Raw genomic sequence first — 18,640 nt, 5'->3', positions numbered from 1 at the left:
ACTTCTCTCTCTCTCTCTCTCTCTCTCTCTCTCTCTCTCTCTCTCTCTCTCTCTCTCTCTCTCTCTCCTTTCCTTCCTTTCAGTGTTTGGGTATTTTTGTGTTTTGTTTTTACAAGACAGGGTTTCTCTGTAGCTTTGGAGCCTGTCCTGGAACTCAATCTATAGACCAGGCTGGCCTAAAAACTCACATAGATCTGCCTGCTTCTGCCTCCCAAGTGCTGAGATTAAAGGCATGTTTCACCACCGCACTGCTGTAGTACTTTTTTTCTGTGTCTGGCTTATTTCATTTAACATAATGTCCTCTAGCCCATCAAATGTGGTTGACAAATTCATCCATTTTATGGCACGATAACATTCCATCATATGTGTAAGCATATAACATTTCCTTTATCCATTCATAATACATTAGGTTATCTATTCTTATTCCTTAGTTACATAACAAATTCTACAATAATGGGGGCAGCTATCGCTGGTATAACAACTCCAGTTTCTTTGAATACAACGTTAGTAGCTGGATCATGAATTTTATTTCTTGTTCATTTGTTTTGCGACAGGGTGTTACTATGTGGCCAACCTGGCCTCAATCTTTTGATGATCCTCCTGGCTTTGTCTCCTGAGTTCGCATTACAGACATGTATTGCCATGCCTAGAAGTCAGTTTAGTTTTAATTTTCCGAACACCCTCCATAATACTTTCTATAAAGGCTGAAATAATTTACAATTCTCCCACTAGTGTGCAGCACCTTTCCCCACAGCTTTGCTCTACTTGCTGCTGTTTATCAAAACCATTTGTCTTAGCTAAAGCTTCTGTTGCTGTACTACAACACCAGCACCATGACCTACAGCAATGTGGGAAGGTGAGGGTCTCTATCATCTCCCACTCTGTCCTCAGTCCATCACCGAGGGAAGTCAGGGCAGGAACTCAAGCAGGTCAGGGACCTGGAAGCAGAAGCTAAATTGGAAACCTTGGAGGAGTGTTGCCTACTGGCTTGTTCCTCATGGCTTGTTCAGTCAGTCTGCTTTCTTATAGTACTCAAGTCCACCAGCCCAGGGCGGCACTGCCCACAATGACTTTGGTTTTTGTGAAGCTGACATGAAACTAGACAGCATATCGTTTTACCTGCAGAGGGAGGACACTACACTGTGGTTTTGATGATTAGTGATATTGAACATTTCCCCTTATAACTGCTGGTTATTTGCATGTCTTTATTTGAGAATACTGTGATGTGTTTTTATATTTGGATATTAGGTATAATTAGGGACACATCAGAGGTAGAAATTGTTTCTTTGGGAACTTGAGTTTATAAATCCTTTATAATTCAATTTTATCCTAAGTGCTAGTATCCTTGTCCTACTTAGCTTTAATTGTCAACATGATACAGTCTAGAGCTGTCTGAGAAAGACGCCTCAACTGAAGATTGCCTAGACTGAACTGGCCTATGGCCATGCCTGTGAAGTATTCTCTTGTTTGATGATGCAGGGAGCTAGCCCACGGTGGGTGACACCATCTTTAGGTGGTCCTGAGAAGTATACAACAGTGGCTGAGCATGAGCCAGTCAGTGAGCCAGCAAGTAGCATTACTCCAGTTTCTGTTTCAGGTTCCTGCTTGGGTTCATGCCTTGACGTCCTTCAATGATGGACTGTGGTCTGGAAGCATTAGCCAAATAAACACTCTCATAAGTCATACTGTTTTGTCACAGCAACAGGAAGGAAACTACTAGTTTCCTATGAAGTGAGGAAGGTGTACTACTGTGATCACTACAACTACTCAGTACCTACTGGATGAGAATTGACTGGATCAATTAACAGGACGAAGCCAGCGGTTCTCAACCTGTGGGTCAAATGACCCTTTCATAGGGATTGCCTAGGACCACTGGAAGGCATAGATATTTACCTTACTATCCATAACAGCAGCAAAATTACAGTTTTGAAGTAGCAAGAAAATAATCTTATGGTTGGGGTTACCACAGCATGAAGAATTGTATTAAAGAGTCACAATGTTAAGAAGGTTGAGAACCACTGGCCTAAGCTGCAGGTGCTTGGGTGTATGGCTACTCAGTATTATCACAGAGTTTCTTCTCCAACAATCCCCTTATAGATCAAAGTCTTTGAACACTGAGAATAGAAACAAATTTTCTTATATAAAATGAACACACAGCCAACAAATACCAAGGAATGTCAGAGACATTCACTTTTAAATATTATTGAAAAATATTCTGAGGATATTAAGTAGCTCATATTTATTGGAACCTGACATTTTAAAAATGACCAATTTTAATTGTTAATAAAGTATTAATAAAGTCTTATATCATGGAGGCTTTTAGGTAAGTTTCTCTCCTAACTGTTTTCAGCAGACTCTTAAGGTTGCAGGGCCCTCCTTGCTCCCACTGCTGTGGATTTCCTAACCAGATTTTTCCTCTCCCTGCACTGCATTCTGCTTGCATACACCACTGTTCACAAAGAGCCCCACTTCCCCTAGCAACGTGTGGTTAACAGGGCCTTTGCCCTCACAGACTCCACCTTCCCCCATCAGCAGCCAAGCACAGCACCAGGGCAGAATGAGGGGCAGATGAATGAAAATTTGAAACCTTTTTTCTCATGCCACCACACCTTACCTAAATCCTATGTCCTTAGAGGCGACCCCACCACTGCTCTCATTACTCATACATATGTTGCCCTAGAGTGGCTATCACTTCAGAGACAAGAGGCCCTGGGAGGCCAGAGCTGTGGCTTGTTCATCAGTGTCTCTGCATGGCTGGTGGCAGCAGCTATTCATTCTGCATAGGCAGATAAGCCAGCAGCTGTGTGCTGAGGAAGGGGAATGAATGCCCTTGGCCTTGCTCCTAGCAGATGAAGCAGGCCCCAGACACCTCTTTCCTGGGTAAGCAGTGTTGCTGATGTGATGCCTTCACCCAGTTGACCTTTTCATCATGGAATGCTTGAAAATCTGAAGTGGCCTGCTTCACTACAGAAGCCACTACACTCAGGGAAACAACTAAAGCAAGGTGACAGATGTGACTTTTCCTATAAAACATGTAAAATGGGTAGCTCAGCTTTTTAAAGCACTGCATCAAATTTAAACAACTGTGGGCACCGTGAAAAAGGATGGTTTGAAAATATCCATCAACTCAAGAGACTTTGTGGATGATGGACTCTGTTACAAAGTTAGGTCACTAAAGAAATATTTCCCTGAACTACTGTAAACTTAAAAGTGGATGAAATGGCCAGGGATGCAAACAGTGGTAGAGTACCTGCCTAGCTTGCACAAGGCCCACAATGCAAACCAAAACCAAAACCAAAACCACCCGAAGAGTTGCAATGGTAAAATCTATGTTAGAGATATTTTATGAATGTAATTGTTACTGGTGGGATATCTTAAAACATTGTATTCATACTGGGTTGTTTTTACTTATTTAATTTTCCTCAACTTTTAACTGAATATTATAAATTTGCAGAAATAAGCAATTCAGCAAAAACTATTCACATTTCTTTTCCTTCCTCTCTCTCTCTCTCTCTCTCTCTCTCTCTCTCTCTCTCTCTCTCTCTGTCTCTCTTTCTCTTTTCCAAGACAGGGTTTCTTTGTGTAGCTTTGGAGCCTGTCCTGGAACTAGCTCTTGTAGACCAGGCTGGTATTGAACTCACAGGGATCAATCAACCTGCCTATGATCCCAAGTGCTGGGATTAAAGGCATGCGCCACCACCATCCCGCTCACATTTCTTTCATTATTTTTTCAACTTTTAAAGTTTATGCTTATAAGCATGTATGTATATTCATGTGGGTGCCTGTAGAGGTCACAAGGGGCATCAGATCCCCTAAGGTGGAGTTACAAGTAGTTGTGGACCTTCTACTGTGGGTGCTGGGAACCAACTCCAGTTCTCTACAGGAGCAGCAAGCACTCCTAACTGCTGTGGAGACATCTCTCTCTGGCATCTCTTTACTATTTATTGTTCTTTAAACAACAAGGACTTGCTTGCTCATGCTGGCTTCTAACTCTGGCTAAGTGATTCCCCTGCCTTAGCCTCCTGGGTAGCTGTATGACTCCACCCCCTTGCTCCACATTTTTTATTGTTACATAGACAAGAATGTCAAATGTGGAACTGGGTCAGAGTCTAAATGTTTTTAGAAAGTTAATACCTGTTACCAAAATGCTTAGTGAACTATTTTTTTAACTAATTAATTAATTGATTAATTTTGAGACATGTACAAAAGCCTTGTAAAACTGAACTCAAGGGTTAGAAACTTGCTGGGTCTAAGTGTGATGAGTAACTTGTTCAGAGTCTGGCTTCACACCCTCAACAGTAAGTTGGGCAGGCTAATCATTAGCTAACAGAGGGCCTGAGCCAATACTCAGACCACTGTGCTGCTTAAATAAAATGTCACCAAACTCACTGAGCCAATACTCAGACCACTGTGCTGCTTAAATAAAATGTCACCAAACTCACTACCTTTTGCTTGAGGCTGAAGTGGTGAGGATTTGTGAGTTCTCCCTGTAAGCTCTTCCCTTTCTCTCTCTCTTTTTTTCCTGCATATCTTATTTATTCATTTTATGTGTGTAGGTGTTTTGTCTGCATATATGTCATGTGTATACCTGGTACCTGCAAAGGCCAGAAGAGGGCACTGGATCTCCTAGAAGTGTAGTTGCAGATGGTTGTGAGCTGCCAAGTGGGTGCTGGGAATAGAACCTGGGTCCCTGGGAGAGCAGCTAGTGTCATTTCTCCGACTGCACAAAAGAGGTTCTCTTATTGCTCTCCAGCAGCCCACGGGAGACATCAGGGCTTCATAGCACTTCTGCCCACACAACATCTTGATGAATTACCTGTAATTATTGGTCTGCTGTGTTTGCAGGCTAGACAGAAGGTGAGTGGAGATGAGGGTTACAATTGCTTTAATGACCCTAGACTGGCACCATTCACACAGAGAACAAGCCAATGCTGATCAACTCAGTAGCAACCTCCACACAATAAGTCTGATCTCACAGAAAGATCTGGGTGCAAGTGTCCATTTAATAAGAGCTGAAGTTCTCAATGCAATTATTTGAAGATACAATCTGCATAGAATTTTCTTGGTTTTCTCAGTTGCTTTTGTAGTTGCCACAATATTCCTTTTGGTTCTCCTAAATAGTGAATGAATAAGGCTGTGCTTCATTGTTTGGTGAATTAGAAAGCTTTGACTGATTACATTCAAACCCTCCTGTTTCTCATATGTTCATGTTAATTAAAACAATTCTTAGACTGGGCATGGTGGCTCACACTAGTAATTCCAGCACACTTGGGAGGTTGAGGAAGAAGCATCACTATGAGTTTGAGACCAGCCTGAGCTACACAGCAAGGCCTTACAATACAAAACAAAAATCATACAAATAAAGAAGATGTTATTCATGCTACTAACTTACTAACTTAAATCAAAATAGGTTTCCCTGATTTGTTCAGCTCAATGTAGAGCTCTTTAGTAGAAGTGTATATGAAGAAATGTCTTCAGAAAAGAATCATGACACTTGGCATTCAGCTCCAGAAAGAAAACCAGCAGAGGGAGCTAGGAACACAAAATAGACCTCCACTGACTAGAAACTGCAGCTGCTGGGCTGGTTCCATCACTACTCCACATTTCTGTATGAGTTTCTACATCATAAGAGACAATGAAGGGGCAAATGGCCATGGCTCCCTATGGAAGAGAATGACTGGGAGAAAGACTGACCATGGCTCCATCCATAAACATTGAAGACCTCTATGTGTGCGTCAAGTCTGGACCAATGAGACATCTCTCTACTCTAATGGATCTGGCCTTGGTCTTTGTTTGGCCCTTATAAAAACCCCTTTCCAAGAATTTGGGACTACACAAGGCATAGAAGAGGCTTCCTATATAGAAAGAGCTTAATACTGTGAACTGTGCCTTCAGTGGAGCTGAGCAAGCTGTGCTGCAGCCAACTGGTGCAGCTCCTCTCTGCAAGAAGTTAAGTGTCTTGATGACTTGATTTGCCCTCATGGGAGCTAGCAACCTTCCTGAGCCATGCCATCTGCTTCAAAGATATTTCATGATAAAAAACGAGACGGGGATGCCTTAAACTATGAGAAAGATTAAGAGCCAATACCTAAGCAACATTTTATATTACAGCAAGCATGCAGAAAATGTAAGACTCTTAGCCATATCCAGCTAACATCACAGAGGGCAGAAACAGTTTCTCACACCTGCTGCCTTGGTAATAACAACATAGAACTCAGGGGATCCCTGAGTGACTTTCTAAAGAGTCAAGAGGCCACTTCTGCCTAATCCAATCTGGTTAGTTAGCAGCAGGCACGTTCTCCCTACAACCCCCTGCTCCCAGAGCAAACCCAGGTTTCACTTGTGCTAGCAAGTACTCTACTCACCGAGCAACACCCTAGCCCCCACCATGCTAATCTTTAACTTCATACATTTTAATCTATCCACTCCCCTCCCCCCCAGCACCCCATTTTAAGAGACAGTTTCTGGAGTTGGGGAGATGGTTTTACAGTTGAGAGTGTATGCTGCTTTTACAGAGAACCAGAATGTTGCAACTCCAGCTCCCAGGGATCAGAAGCCTCTATTTCTTGGCTTCAATCTCATTAATAGTTTCTCAAGGATGCCAAAGTAAGTTTGGGGTGAGTCTTAGGGATCTTAAGTGACTGGCTTTCTTCTGGCTACCTTGCCACAGCTTCCTCTGCTCCTCCTCCACACAGAAAGGCACAGCCTTGGAGAGGTGAGCGGCACTGTCAATGCTCAGAGCACAGGCTCTTGCATCTCTGTGCCCTCACCATGCCAACATTCTCCTGGATGTCCTCTCCTCCCTAAGAATTCAACACTCACTCATCCCCTAGGATTTCAGCTTCCCTCAATGCCCCCTCCAATGACTCCTTCCAAGTATGCACCGGAAGTCCCTGGTGCCTCTTTTCCCAGGCCTCTGTCATCAGGCACCATTACATTGTAGCTTGCTTGGCTCTCACTGGGCTCTGAGGAATCTGAGGACAACACTGTGCTTTTCTTTCTGACTGAGAGTATCCAGTGAGATTAACACCATGGAGCAAAAGACCAGGAGAAGAGGACTGGAGGCTGAAGTGAGGATTCTGAGAACAGCCAGAGGCAGGCAAAAGGAAGGTGGGAAAGGCTAGTCCACAGTTATGAAAGACCAAGGGTAACCCGAAGGAGAGCAATTCAAATAAGGTAGGAGGCAAACCAGACGTTTGCCTCTAGGCTGGAAGGTAAACAGAAGGTGAAGAAGGCCTTGGAGCAGTCAGGGAAAGGCATTCTGGGAGGAACTAGCTGCTATGGTCTGCAGGCAAACAAGCCCTTTGCAAATGGAGAAGCACTAGGAGGAGTCACATTCCACCGAAAGAGCCAAGGGTGATGGGGGAGGGGCTAGTATCTAAGGGCAGAGGGTTGCAGCTGCAAAGATGAAGTGGTCTGTGATAGATGGTGGTGATGACAGTAACAGCAATGTGCCAAACAAAATGGTTAAAATAGTAAACTTTTCAGTTCTGCAAGAATAGAATTAGAAGAGTAATAGGAACAGCTACAGGAGGATGTGGGACTGAGAAGGGTTGGTTTGTTTCCTGAACAGAGGAGCAAGAACCTTAAGTGTAAGAATAAATGAAGAGGAGCTGTTGCCCAAAGGGAGTCTGTTTTGGTGTGCGGCTCCTGAGAATTAGTCTGGGCCCACAGAAAGGATGGTTCCCATACAGAGGTGAGAAGACACATAAGAAAAAGGTCTTGTTTAGGTATGTAGCAGAATATATATAGAACAGGCAAGAAATAAAGCATTTAAAAGCGGATAGCTTTTGAAGGAGGTGGTGGGAGAGGGAAGGAGAAACGGGGAGGGTGGTTATGAGACTGGCATGAGGGGTGCACTCAACACACAGAGAGGGAAAACAGGCGACTCTGCCCCCAGCTGGGAAATGACACTCTTGCAATGATATCGATATCCAAATCTCAAGAGTGAATGTGGACAGGGATCCTGGCTCACACAAGCAAGTAAGGCAGACAGTCAGCCTGCATCTCAATACTCCAAGATCACCAAGAAGGAGGGATGCCATCAACTGAAGACATGAGCCCACTGGGAAGCATGTGGCAAAGGAAGGAGACACTGGAGCCTAGACATACAGGTCAGATCCCTGGAGCTGGAGTTACAGGCAGCTGTGAGACACCCAGTGTGGGTGCTGGGAACTGAACTCGGGTCCTCTGCAAGAGCAGCAAGCACTCTAAACTGCTGAGCCATCTCTCTCTGACCCCTTATTGCTCTACCCCTGCAAATCCCTTATGACTAAATGGACTATTTAATTAAACATCCTTTCCCATCTACTTTTCTTTTTCTTTTTCTTTTTCTTTCTTTCTTTTTTTTTTTTTGCTTTTCGAGACAGGGTTTCTCTGTATAGCTTTGGAGCCTATCCTGGCACTCGACCTGGAGACCAGGCTGGCCTTGAACTCACAGAGATCCGCCTGCCTCTGCCTCTCAAGTGCTGGGATTAAAGGCGTGCGCCACCAACGCCCGAGCGTACTTTTGTTTTTCTATGACATCCAGATGGAGTATTATCTCTATACCGAAGCATGAGTTACTTATTTACAAAAGCAAAAAACTACACCAAAGCCCACTAGCAACCACAAAACCAGGCAGTGGCACATTTCCCCAAAATGAACATTTTTCTGGAACCAATGCCATTCCAAAAAATGCCAATATTCATTACTGTCATTGATTCAAGTCTTTCCAGGGTTGCAAATGATTGATTATGTTTTTTCTTTTACCTTGCAGAGATGATCCTGAGCACACTAGTGATATAAGGGGACCTTGGGTTATAAACTCAAGGGCCCAACAGGAAAGATGAATCTGTCCCCTTTTACAGAGTCTCGCTTCCCTTCCTGTCTGGGACACCATCTTCTCACTTCAAGTGTGAAAAGGACAAGTGTCCTACCAGTCTCCTGGGTTTTGAACCATTGCCACATGGTCTCAAGCACCGTGATAACACATGCGAGCACTGGTCTTCTCCACAGCAAGCCAAAATCCAGCCAGCCCTTAACATTCTCAAAAGAGAATGGTTTCTCTTCTGTTTGACTCACGGAGAAAATTTTTTGGTGTTCTCTCTTACCGAAGCATTTTACAATCAGTTAAGTGTACCTGTGTCATCTGGAGTTTTGCCCGAGCCCAGGTTGTTCTCTGCCACCTTCAAACATAACACCTGAGCACCAGAATAAGCTGTGGGGACAGGAGACTCTGCTCAGATCTTACCTGTGTGCCCTCTGAAGGATGTGAGCAGTGTGCAGTTTTCTTGTTCCAGTTTGAGGATGGTGACTTGGCCTGAGTGATCACCAATAAACACATGACGGGTTTCAACATCAAATCTATCATGTAATCATTAAGGACTGTAAAGTGGGGATTTATGAGAGTAAAAACCAAAACAATCTACATTAGTTTAACAAGGAATATGTAATGCCATGCTAGCAGAACTTAAAGATAGGTCCTGGAAGACATGAAAGGGGACTAAGAAAATGCAGTATGTACAATAATGCTAGACAGTCAGATGCAATATGATATGTTCTTTCCAAAATCCATAAAGAAAAATAAATAAGCAAGAAGATACAGCAATACTTTGAAAGCATGCAAATCTACCAGATATTAAAATATGCTATAAATGGGGGTTTTGTTTTTGTTTTATTTATTTATTTATTTGTTTGTTTGTTTATTTATTTTTGTGAGAGGGGTGCTAAGACATGCTCTAGTGAAAACACCGTTTCAGCACCTTAAGTTTCAAGGCTTCCTGTTCTAGCCTGCAGCTGCTGTGATGTCATAGCTGTCTCCTGCTCCTCAGGCTTTATGTGCTACTGACTGCCAACTCTGCAGTGCTGGGCATGTGATGGGAGCTCTGCGCTGAGGTCCTTGTGGCCGTCTGACCAGTCACTGCTCAGCCATTTTCATCTATTCATCTCTGAAAGCAGCCTGGTGAGTGGGGCTCACCTTACTTCTGAGTCAAGCATACATATTGTATCTTTCCCCCTGTCACTCTGTGAGGTTTATGTGGGTGTGGTGGAGCCTCAACATACATTTTTGTGATCTGCAAATGAAGGTGAAATACTTCATTTGGATTTTTTGTTGTTCTGATTTTTTAATTTTTTATTTATTATTTTTTCATGTAATACATTTTGATCAGTCTTTCCCCTTATTGCTGTGGTAAATTTGTGAGGAACGTACAGATGAGATGCTGTGATTTAATCACAGTATGCAGTCTGCCTGGGTGGGCTGCTGAACTACTGAGTCCAAAATCCCTGCCTTTTAAAATGGTGACTGCTCTCGTTAGAGGCAGTGCCAGCTAAATAAATGTCTGGCCTATCAAATTTCTTTAAAGTGTGAGTATTGACAGAGAGACAAATGGCCTAGAATAGGGGGGTCTAGAATCAGATATTTAAGACACACAGAAACCTAGTATTCATCCATTTTATTCTGTTTTCAATTCAGAGGATGTTTATCTTCTAATTTTATGTATTTTTCATTATTTTGCATTTAGGGTGTTTCTTTTCATGGCAGTTAACCTACTCTAGAATCCTTCACCAGTGTGCTATTGTGTAACTATTCTGAAATCTCTGAGGAAACCTTTCACATTGAGGGAAATTCCTTTCGGCAGAAATGAAACATTCCATCCTTCAGGGATGTTAAAATGTTTAAAGTCTTAAGAAGTGAAGATTCTGGAAGAATCTGGAAGACCAGATTCACTCAGTCCCTCCCTCCCCAAGCATAGAGAAGCTGTAAGGACTGCTGAGAGACACTTCCAGACCAGCTGTATGACAATGGACACAATTGTGTCCTAAAAGATGTCCAGACCATCTGAACTACCCAGAAGAAACAGAAACTAGCTAGGCCACCTGGAAGCTGCGACCAGTGAGCCACCTGGATGAGGCTCATCCTGAGCTGCCTACAGGTTGTGCAGTGTGCAGGATTCCATCTTTCATGAGACGTCACCTGGCTGGAATGGATTTTTGGTAGCAGCTGTCATTGAGTAATTTCTGCTCCTGTAAATAATCCCTGGCCCAATAAAACTCACTGTTTCACCAAGTTGAACCCTGGAGGTATCTGTACTTTGGTCTGTCTTTTGCTCCCTGCCTGGGGTGAGGAGACAACTGTTCACATCTCCACAGGAATAGTGTCATACAACACATGATTACAGATGTGTTTCCATGGTGATTTTAAAGCCTACTGAGTTGATACAAGTTGCACATGCTAACATAGGTTTATTACTTGTTACAAATGGAAATCTTAATATTTAATTTTTTCTCCGTGAACCTAAAACTTCGATAAAAAATCCAAGAAAAATAAAAACTATGAAATGACATGGAGGAGAGTCTGGAATGTAGCTCAATGGTAGTGCTTGTCTATCATTTGTGAAACCCTCGGTTTGGTCACTAGCAATACACACAGACACACACACAGACAAACACTCTCTTACACACACACACACACACACACACACACACACACACACACACACACACAATCTAGTATATGACACTCTTACTAGCCAAAGATTGGAGTTTAATATTTTAAAAATATCATTTATTAAAATATGTTAAATATATTCTTTTTAAAAACCTAAACAACAAAAACAAAAACAAAAACTGCTAAGAGTTCCTAACAGCACAAAAAAAAAGAAAAGAAAAGGAAGAAAGAAAGAAAGAAAGGGAGAAAGAAGGAAAGAAAGAAAGGAAGGAAGGAAGGAGGGAAGAAAGAAAGAAAAAAAAAGAAAGAGAGAAAGAAAGAAAAGGAAAACTCTGCTCTGCAGGGCACTAACTCTCTACCTAAATTAGCAGTTAATGAAAAGGAGTTGGTCAGGTGTGGTGGTATAGGCCTGTACCTCCCACATATTCAGGTGGCTGAAGCAGGAAGATGGAGATTTGGGCCAGGAAGAACTATATGGTGAGTTCCAAACAGCCTGGGCTGTGTATCAAAACCTGTTCTCAAACAAACATGAAAGCACAAATGAAAATTTAAATGACAAGAATTAAGATTATCTTTTTTTCTACAAAAATGTCATATAAGGGTTGATAAGTAACACTAGATAGTAAGGAAAGTCTTTAGTTTTCAAATAAATCCAAACAGCATGTGTGAGGAAGATATGATAAGACTAGAAAATGGCCACTTTGCTCCTCCATGAAGGAAATGACTCAGCTAAAGCTTGGCACTGGACAGAACCAGTAACAGAAATGCTAGTAGAGGGTTAGGAGCTAAGAGGCCCAAGTCACTGATTGTTCTTGGGACAAAAGGAGCAACAATCCCACTCACTAAAGCCACTGGACAGTCCTGGAGTCATGAATTGTGCTCTGATTGAGTAAAGATGATGACCCAGTTCTCAGGGCTCCTGATAGGTAGCAGGGTAAAGTACACAGAACCATCACCATAAGGAAGTACAAAAGGCTGGACACACACAGACTCGAGGGCACAGGAAGCTGAACTGAAGGGACCAGCTCCCCATTTTGGCAGCCATGACAGTAACACGTGCTTGCCATAACCTTGCCTTGGTCACTTAGAGGTCAGACGCCTGCCTCATGACAAGGAACCAATCAGAAGCTAGCTGGTGGCACTATGCCTTAGGACCCTGGGTGCACAGCAATGACGCACAGAGCATAGCAACCACCCTGGGAGGGCCTATGGGCCATAACAACAAGTTGGCCAATCAACACAGGGCAAGCCCTCCAAGCCTGGAGGCACACCAATCCTGAGCCTGTGCGCACCCCTAGACACTCCCCTTACGCTGCCCTACAAGATCTCTCGGGAGCCCCTAAGAGCTATCTTTTGCCAGCCATCTGCCATGGCGGATGGGTGAAAGACCCAAGCTAACATGGGTCTAACATGGGGTTACCTCGTTAAAAAACAATAAATCCTCATGCAGTTTGCAGCAGGAATCCGCCTGGTGATTGGGGTGACCCGAGGTCGTGGCCTGGGACCCCGGATACCTGAGTTTTCTGGGGGGTCTAACAAAGTACATGATGCCAATGGATGTGGAGGGGTCAGTTTAGAATGAGGGCTATCTAGAAAGCAAATCAGAAGCTTCCGGAGACAGTAGCAAGTGTTCCAGAGGAGGAATCAGATTACATGACAATATCTAGATGAGGTATAGTGTGTCTACATCCAATTTCAAAGAAATCTGTTACAAAAAGTGACTTTCAAAGCAAGCACCATAAGCTGAGAAGAGAGGATTTAGAACTATGGAACTTTATTAATTTCTAGAGGGAACTATATCTTTGTGATTATGAATAAATATTTAGTTTTAGAGGTTCATAATGTTTAAGCCGAGTGGTGGTGGTGCACACCTTTAATCCCAGCACTCGGGAGGCAGAGGCAGGTGGATCTCAGTGAGATAGAGGCCAGCCTGGTCTACAGATCGAGTTCCAAGACAGGCTTCAAAGCTACACAGAGAAACCCTGTCTCAAGAAAACAACAACAAAAACATGTTTAGATAAAATGACATTAGCATCTAGAATTTGCTTCAGAACATTGTGGCAAAAAGGGACAGACATACATACCATCAGTGGATATGAGTTATAGATAAGTGCCATTAAAGTATTTTTTTTCTAGGGGTGGTGGCACTTGGCAGGCAAAGATAGGCAGATATCTGACTTTAAGAACAGCCTGAGAGCAAGCTCCAGGACAGCCAGGGCTTCAGAGAGAGAGAGAGAGAGAGAGAGAGAGAGAGAGAGAGAGAGAGAGAGAGAGAGAGAGAGAGAGAGATCGATCCTGTCTCAAAAAATGAAAAACAAACAACATCAAAAACAAAAACCCAAACCAAGCCATGGTCTCAACAGGGACTTAGAAAGGAGTTGAAATAAAATGACAGTAATCCAGTGCTGGAGTGCTCAAAACTGACATTAAGGGCACCATTAAGAAACTAAGATAATCTTAACAGCTTTTCAGAACTCTTGACCTGACTGGGAATACACCTAAGCGATGACACTTGTAGAAAAACATCTCACCACACACGGAGACATTTTAGAAATATCTCTGCCACTCTTGAAGAAAAAGATAAAACATGAAGCATACTGAATTATTTTATGGAAGCATAAAAAAAAGGTCAAAACATGGTCAAATAATAAGTCACTGATAGGGGATGGTGGGTAAGAATCTCCTTAACTAATGACTGGCAAGTACAGCATGAGGCAAATAGCCCCACTTCGTCTGCCCTGCTTTGGGACCTTCGGGAAAGAGTACACTCTGGACTGGGCAGATGTGTACAGGAAATCTTAGTACCCAAATTTTAGCATCCCGCTTTGCCAGGACAATGACAAATAAATCCGTTGGCCTTTCTGGGCCTCCAAGCCTTTGTTGCTACATAGGAACTAAGCACACAGTTTTACTAGTGCGAGCCACAGCAAGTGCAGGGGCACTGAGTTCTGAGGAACGGCTGAGCTCGCGTCTTCCTCCTTTTCCTCTCCTTCCTCATTACCGCTGTTACTATGGTCAGTCACTTAATGTCTAAGGGTCATGTACATAGCAAAGTAATCCAAGACTTTGATGTTTCTTGGGAACTGATAGCTCAACAGGTGAACTGGTCAGTCTTTTTGTCTCCTTGGTTTCTTGGCTTGAGTTTCGGTTATTGTCACTGCTACCTTCTACCGAGAGGCCTGGAAGAAGAGGACATATGAATGTGGTCTGATACAGTCTGTCACTTGCTAACTTTGAAAAATGACAGGTGGAGACAGGACAGTATTGTGTCATTCATCTGTGGAGGCCTCTCCTGCACTGGCAGCTGTCCTCTGCAAAGACAGAGGTGAAGACTTCACCCTCTGCATTTACATTGCTTCACAGATCTTCTTTCCTCCATTTTGCTAAAAACAAACAAAATAACAAATAAACAAAACTCTCTTAAGAGTGGACAGTGGCAGGAGGAAAGGGAGGAAACAGGTAGAGGTGGGACCATAACAGGTTAGTAATTTGCCTAACTATTTGCCTATTCACCAGGAAATTCCAGGAAGTGGCTAGGAGTGGAGGCCCTGGCTTTGGAAAACAAACAAACAAAAAAAAAAAACCCACATGGTTCGTGGCTTAGATCACCTCCTCTGGTAAAAGCATAGGATTATCATGCCATCAGTGTTTATTACTACCAAGATACTCAGGGGAAAGGATTGGCATTGTAGCTTGAAAACAGTCACTGTTAAGATGAATTTGGTGGAGCATGCATCTTCTGGAAGGGGCTGTCTGACACACACACACACACACACACACACACACACACACACACACACACACACACACACGAGTGCACACACACACACTCACACGCACACACACACACACACACACACACACACACACACACACACACACAACGCTCACACTCTCTCTCATACTCACACAATGTGCTTCTGATAACCAGTAACATGATTCTGTTCTTGGAAAACAGTCACAAAATGAAGGTGACTTTTGGAACTAGTGGTTATAATCTTAAACAAGGGTTATATGGTCAAGGCAAGTTTAATTGTAATTTTTGTTTTTCATTTTCAGATAGTTTGAAAAGTTATCACTTGGGTGCCTATGTGTGTCTTTGCACACACAGCCTGGTTTGGCTAAGCAAGGCACAAGATAAATGGAGGATGCACCATAATACTCGTCAGTGATACTGATGCCAGCACCAGTGTAAGTCACAGGATGCTATCAGCACTGCTATCCAAGAGCAAAGGGAACAAAGCAGAAGTCCGTGGCAGAAAACCAAGAACAGTGGCCCCCATCTTACTCACTGGCAGCGCAGCACCTTCTAGGCTTCAGCGGGCTCATCTGAAGCTGCTGCCCTGTCAAGGACAAGCTCCCTCTCCTTGTTAACTTTGTCTCTGGTCTTGGAAACTCTCCACCTTTGCAATCTTCCACTATGGTCTTTTTTTCATCCCTTCAATCTTGCCCTTCTCATGAGAAACAAGGGCATCATTAGCCTCTGTGCACTCATAAACACACCCACTATCACCCAGGTGCAAGGAGACAGCTCATGGCATGCTGTCATATTATTGACAACTGACTAGACACTTTATAAATACAGAGATAAAACCCCAAAGCAGGCCCCACTGTTCCTGCTTCTATGGACGGTATTGATTTCCATGTCCTGCCTCACATGTCAGAAACTGGAGGAGTCTGCTTTTTCACACAAGAGAACTTTTCTCCTTGCAGTGGGAGAAACATGTCGCACACCAATTGACTCCAGGCTTGTCAGAGCCCCGGCAGCAAGGAGTGAGCCTTCCCTGGTATTAGTAGGTGCTCACCCCAAGTACATGGACTGACAACTTGGGAGACAAGAATATCACACTCTGGATTCTGAATAGGTTTCAGGCCTGGAATGAAGTTGCAAGGTACCATCTAGAAGACAGCTAGCTCACTGGTCCTTGGCATGGCAGTCTGACAAGAAATACTTAAAATTTAATTTAATTTAAAATTTAATTATTATTAGTGTGGACCACAGTGTGCTCGTGGGCATAAGAGGACAACTACCAGTAGCCAGTTGTTTTCTTCCAGCATGAGTTCTAGGGACTGAACTCAGATTCTAAACTTGGGCAGCACCACTGCTCCCTCCCCCCCAATTTCTAAATGAACAGGAATCTCATGGCCCACTCTCTAAGCACCAATAGGGTATTCATGACGTTAGGGGAATTTCCTGTAGGAGAAATGACTTGTCTATTAAAACCAAATGTATTTTGTTGATGGCTGTAGGTCCATGGACCACAGTCCTGAGAGCTGAGAATCACACATGGGACTGTGTCCTGTCTAGGTGTCAGAACATCCCTCATCACAGTCAGCAGGCCTGTTGTCTCACTCCACTCTGTTTACATGGGATCCCCCAATACCTTGTACCTTAGGAGTCTCTGAGTATCTTTTTTACACAAGGAAAAACAGTAAATAAAAAATAGAAAACAATGCACATATCCCAAATGTTCATGCATCAAGGAGAAACGGATTTGTCCAGCAAAGGATACTGCAGGCCCGAGGCCACAGCACTGGTACGGTAACATCCCAGGCGCTGCCCACTCTCGGAGCAGTGCCAGGCGAACAGCTTGTCCTGCCCTGTGCTCAGCACCCACTCCAGTTCCAGAACAAACAGGACCATCGTCACTCTGCTCTGGTGTGCTGAAAAAAAATCAAGAGATGAGGAAATGACTGATAAAGAAAATGGAAAAAACACAGCCCACCATTACATCCATCTCCCCATGCCAGAAGAGGCTGAAGGACAAAACTACCAGGGACAGGGAAAAACAGTATCTCTCTTTGGACACTTGCTGTTTCACTTTTTTTTTTTTTTTAATGATCTATCTCTTCACAGTCTTGCTTGTATCCATCCAAGAATTATTGTCTCAGAAAGCTCCCTACCCCAAAGCCTGGTCAAGCATACTGGGGCTACTGGATCAGTGTGACCACAAGTCACATTAGGAATGACATCTGCAACACAGTCACTGTGGTCCGTTTATGTGCACTTCCCCCAAAGGAAAATAATATTGTTCTTTTGCTGTTGTTGAAATCTGATTTTTAAATTCATAACAAAATTTCTGAGAATTTTCTGTCAGAACCCAAATGCTTGGAGAATTAATATTGATTAATTAAAGGAAATGGTGGTAATTTGAAGGAGAATGTCCCCAATAGTCTCATATATTTAAATGTTTGGTCCTCAGTTGGTGGCACTGTTGGGGAAGGATTCAGAGGTGTGGCCTTGCTGGAGGAGGTGTGTTCCTGGGGATGGGCTTTGATGTTTCCAAAGACTCATGCCATTCCCAGTGTGGAATCTTTCTGCTTCCTGTTTGTGGATCAAGACATAATCTCTCAAGCTGTTCTTGCCTCCATGCCTCTGCTTTGCCATCATGGGCTTTTCCTCTGGAACTACAAGCCCAAATAAATACTTTCTTTTATTAGTTGACTTGGTCATGGTGTTTTGCCACAGTAATAGAAAAAAGTAACTAAGACAAGAAGGAAATATCTGTTATGCAGAAGTAGGTACATGGTTACTCATACAAGGGCAACCCTATTAGAATTTTGGCATCACACAGCTTCAGAGTAAGAAGAGACTGTTCATCCCTTCTAGCCATCTCCGTTGCTCACCTGGGTAAACTGAGGTACAGTGACACAGAGTGGTGTGGCTAAGTTGTCATGGTTCTCAGTTAATAAACTCAGGCAGGAAGAGTTTCACTTTCTATGTGATGCCAGACAATGAACACAGGTAACAGAATGAACAAAGACACGCTCTGCAGCCTGACTAGTGGTCTGGTGGGGCAGGAGTATACTCAAAGTATGGTGAGATACAGATTTCCCACCTTGATTACCAAGAAGTGTTAGACAGTGTGGGTGGCTGTCTGCAGCCACACTGCAGTAAAACCATCTGCCAACTTCAGGGTATTTAACACACCCTCTTAGTCACTGTGGAGATGAAGAGTGAGGTGTCTGAATCTCAATCTCTCTCTCTCTCTCTCTCTCTCTCTCTCTCTCTCTCTCTCTCTCTCTGTGTGTGTGTGTGTGTGTGTGTGTGTGTGTGTGTGTGTGTGTGTGTGTGTGTGCCTCTCTCTCTCATACACACACACACACACACACACACACAGCAATGCAAACCTTGGTTTCTATGGCAAAGTTAGTTCTCTTAGTGACTGGTTGTCACTGGGAAAACAAAAATGAAACAAAATCTCAAAA

At 43.3% G+C, this 18,640-nt stretch overlaps 1 protein-coding gene across 2 annotated transcripts in view; it reads right to left on the bottom strand.

Annotated features, from left to right (window-relative positions):
• Nucleotides 1-18,640, bottom strand: part of Wdfy2 (WD repeat and FYVE domain containing 2) — a 142,133-nt gene that overhangs the window by 22,119 nt on the left and 101,374 nt on the right. For both annotated transcript variants that reach the window (XM_027390362.2, XM_035452074.1), the window contains exons 5-6: nt 16,945-17,095; nt 9,233-9,345 (exon numbers count right to left, since the gene is read on the bottom strand). In XM_027390362.2, coding sequence (XP_027246163.1) covers nt 9,233-9,345; nt 16,945-17,095 — 264 coding nt within the window. The remainder of the gene's footprint in view (nt 1-9,232; nt 9,346-16,944; nt 17,096-18,640) is intronic.

Source organism: Cricetulus griseus, assembly GCF_003668045.3.
Source record: "Cricetulus griseus strain 17A/GY chromosome 1 unlocalized genomic scaffold, alternate assembly CriGri-PICRH-1.0 chr1_1, whole genome shotgun sequence".
Taxonomy (NCBI): domain Eukaryota; kingdom Metazoa; phylum Chordata; class Mammalia; order Rodentia; family Cricetidae; genus Cricetulus; species Cricetulus griseus.
The sequence above is the reverse complement of the archived record's forward strand: the minus strand, read 5'-3'. Positions and strand labels throughout refer to the sequence as shown.